Below are 3000 nucleotides of genomic sequence, written 5' to 3' on the forward strand. Positions count from 1 at the left end.
CGGTTTTCGGGTTAGTTTGTCGTATCAGTAGTCCCAGCGCGAAGCAGTGAGATCACATCAATCACAGCGCGTAGAAGGTGTTGCGGATGATTGCGGCCGCGCGGCAACAACCAGGAGGACAAAGAGAAGAAAGAAGACGTAGACACGAGGAGTGGAATAAAGAGAAGGAATGCTTGGTCTAGGGCTCGGGTATTAATTACGCGATATTCTTTCTGGTGCCGAAAACCACCCGGTCATCGCCCTTCCAAGACTTCCAGCTTCCATGGCATCGTTGGAGCGGCTCCGCAGGAACCGTGGCGTCGTCAGGGCCAGCGTCACACGAACCATTACGCTCCTGACCGACGAACTTCAGGCCACGGCTCCTGATGCCGCTCAAGTTGATTCGCACGTTACATACCTGACTCAGAAGAACGTCGAGCTCGGCAACCTCAACAAGCAAATCCTCGACGCCACGGACGATGACGCTTATGACGAAGAGCTCGAGGCCGCGGAAGACTACGACCGGAAGGTGTCCTATGCCGTGTCTCGAGCGCGCTTCTTCCTGCGCGAACACGCCAACACAGCGACGGCAAGGAGGACTTCAAGGCCCGAGGCTACGTTACCGAACCCCGACGTCGCTGGGGCCGGCAGCTCAGCGCATGCCGAGGTCACTGACGCTGCACCTCGTGTAACAGAGGGGACACCCGGCCCAGCAACCGCGCCGCGTCATCGCACAGTGGTCCTGCCGAAACTTCAGATACCGACATTTTCCGGAGCACTGCGCGACTGGCAGACCTTCTGGGACCACTTCAGTGCCACGATCCATCGTAATGAAGACCTTCTGCCGATTGAGAAATTTAAGTACCTCCTCTCGTATTTGAGTGGCGCCGCGAAGAGAGCCATCGAAGGCATTAGACTCACGGAGGACAATTATGCGATCGCCATCAGGACCTTGACGGAGCGATTTGGTCGACGCGACTTGCTCATCAACGAGCACATTGACCACCTGCTCGCCTTACCACCAGTCAAGTCTTCGGCAGATGTCGACAAACTCCGCCTACTCTACGACAAGGTACAATTTCGCGTCTCGGCACTGACCGGTTTGGGCGTCTCACCCGACCAGTACAACGTGGTCCTCAACCGCGTCCTAATGAGGTGCCTGCCTGACGACCTCGCGATCCTCTACCGGCAGAAGTACAAAGAAGCCGCGCAGGATACGTCCGGTATAGCGACCCCCGAAGAAAGAGCTCGTCAGGTTGCAGAAATGCTAAGCTTCCTGCGCATACAAATTGAGGTTCGAGAGGAAGACAGACCAGGACGAACGCCGTCTGCTTTCTCGCGGTTCCTGCCCGATGAAGATGTCGAACCTCCGTCAGCACCGATGGGACATTTGCCTACAGCGTCCGCACTTGCCGCCGAATCTGTTCCAATTACGGAAGAGGTGTGCCGCTTATGCAGCAGTTGTCAGCACACCATCGCGGACTGCAACGTTCAACTCTCAGCTGAGGAAAAACGGGCTCGGTTGCGCACGGCTCGTTGCTGCTACCGTTGCGGCTTGCAAAACCACATGGCGCGTTTTTGCCGACGTGCGCGCAGCATCATCTGTAGTAAGTGCAACCGACGACATCTCACTATCCTCTGTGAATTGTTCACGCCCGTAGCCCCAACCCGTGCAATCGCAACGACAGTGAACCAAGACGAGCCTCGCATCACCGGGCGAGGCACGAACACGCCGTCAGTGACGTCGGCCCCAAGCGCCCTGAGCGGAATCAACGCCGTTCTTCTCCAAACAGGACGAGTCTGGATCGAGTGCGGGTCCCAAAAGCGTCTCGTGCGCATTCTACTTGACAGTGGTAGCCAGCGCACATTCATCCGAGCGGATGTCTCAAAGGACCTCAGATGCCCGGTTATCGGAACCGAAGAACTTTCCGTGGTGACGTTCGGCCACTCGAAGCCCCGCGAAGTAATACGCAGTCGACGGGTAGCTTTGACTTTACGAGGCCAACGTAGGGACATAGCGGTAACCGTGGAGGCCTTGGAGGTCCCCGAAGTGTGTGCAGTTACAAGCCCGCCGCTCAGCACTGATATTTTGCAGCTTTTGTGCGACAAGAACTATGATGCCGCAGACAACTTTCATCCCGACACATGGCACCCACAGGAAGTAAGCGTATTACTTGGTTCCGACGTCTACTGGAAGGTCGCGACTGGAAAGGTTGATCATTTAACCAGCAACCTGACGGCCGTGGAAACCAAGTTCGGCTGGACCGTTCAGGGCACCACGGAACGCGAAAGAAGTTCAGCATTTCCGCGGTGCGACCGCGGCGGCCCACCGTCACAACGCCGGCCTTTCTTCAGAGGCTGCGCCCTTCAGACGGCAAGACCACCAAGATATCCTCGCGTTCTTCAAGGAGGAAGCGGTGGTGGTTTCGAGGGGAGCTCGGGGTCCTCGCAGAGGCTTCGGAGTCCGGCCGCCCTTCCACGGCAACAACGACACGTCTTCGCGAGACTACGACCACACGAGGTACGGCGATTGCCGAGACGACGCCGTCGATGGACCGCATTCTCTGCCGGATCGTACTCAACAGGGCAGACCTCAGTGGAGACAGCGTGGCCGGTCGGTCACACCGCCGACGCAACCGAGCGCCTGGAAAGAGAACTGGAGGACGCGCACGTCTCAAGGCGCACGCAGTTCTAACGACCGCAGAGGCTGTTGGGAGTCGCGAAGTTTCTACTACAGGTCTGGCTCGAGCGACAGCGAGACTGATCGAGGAAGAAGACACCCTTCGGGAGAATCGGGCAGGGAAACGATGATGGCGACGTCGTCCAGCAGGGCGCGTTCACGGAACGTCGCCGCAGAGAATTCGCACCGCGTCGCCGTCAGAATCGCTAGCGAGTCCAGGGAGCTGACGCGTGGCGCCAAGCGGCAACGCGAATCGCATCGCAAGCGAGATTGGAGTGTCCGCGCGAAGACGACTGCCGCTCAAAGAGACCAGGGGACCCGCAGCCACTGGGAGCGCGTTC

General features: G+C 58.2%; 1 protein-coding gene across 1 annotated transcript; it reads left to right on the forward strand.

Annotated features, from left to right (window-relative positions):
- Positions 1-262: 262 nt before the first annotated feature.
- Positions 263-2674, forward strand: LOC119378295 (uncharacterized). Its single transcript, XM_037647479.1, has one exon. It carries the CDS (start codon positions 263-265, stop codon positions 2672-2674), a length of 2412 nt encoding a protein of 803 aa, XP_037503407.1.
- The last annotated feature ends 326 nt before the right edge of the window (positions 2675-3000 follow it).

The sequence above is a fragment of the Rhipicephalus sanguineus genome, unplaced genomic scaffold (assembly GCF_013339695.2).
Source record: "Rhipicephalus sanguineus isolate Rsan-2018 unplaced genomic scaffold, BIME_Rsan_1.4 Seq767, whole genome shotgun sequence".
NCBI lineage: Eukaryota > Metazoa > Arthropoda > Arachnida > Ixodida > Ixodidae > Rhipicephalus > Rhipicephalus sanguineus.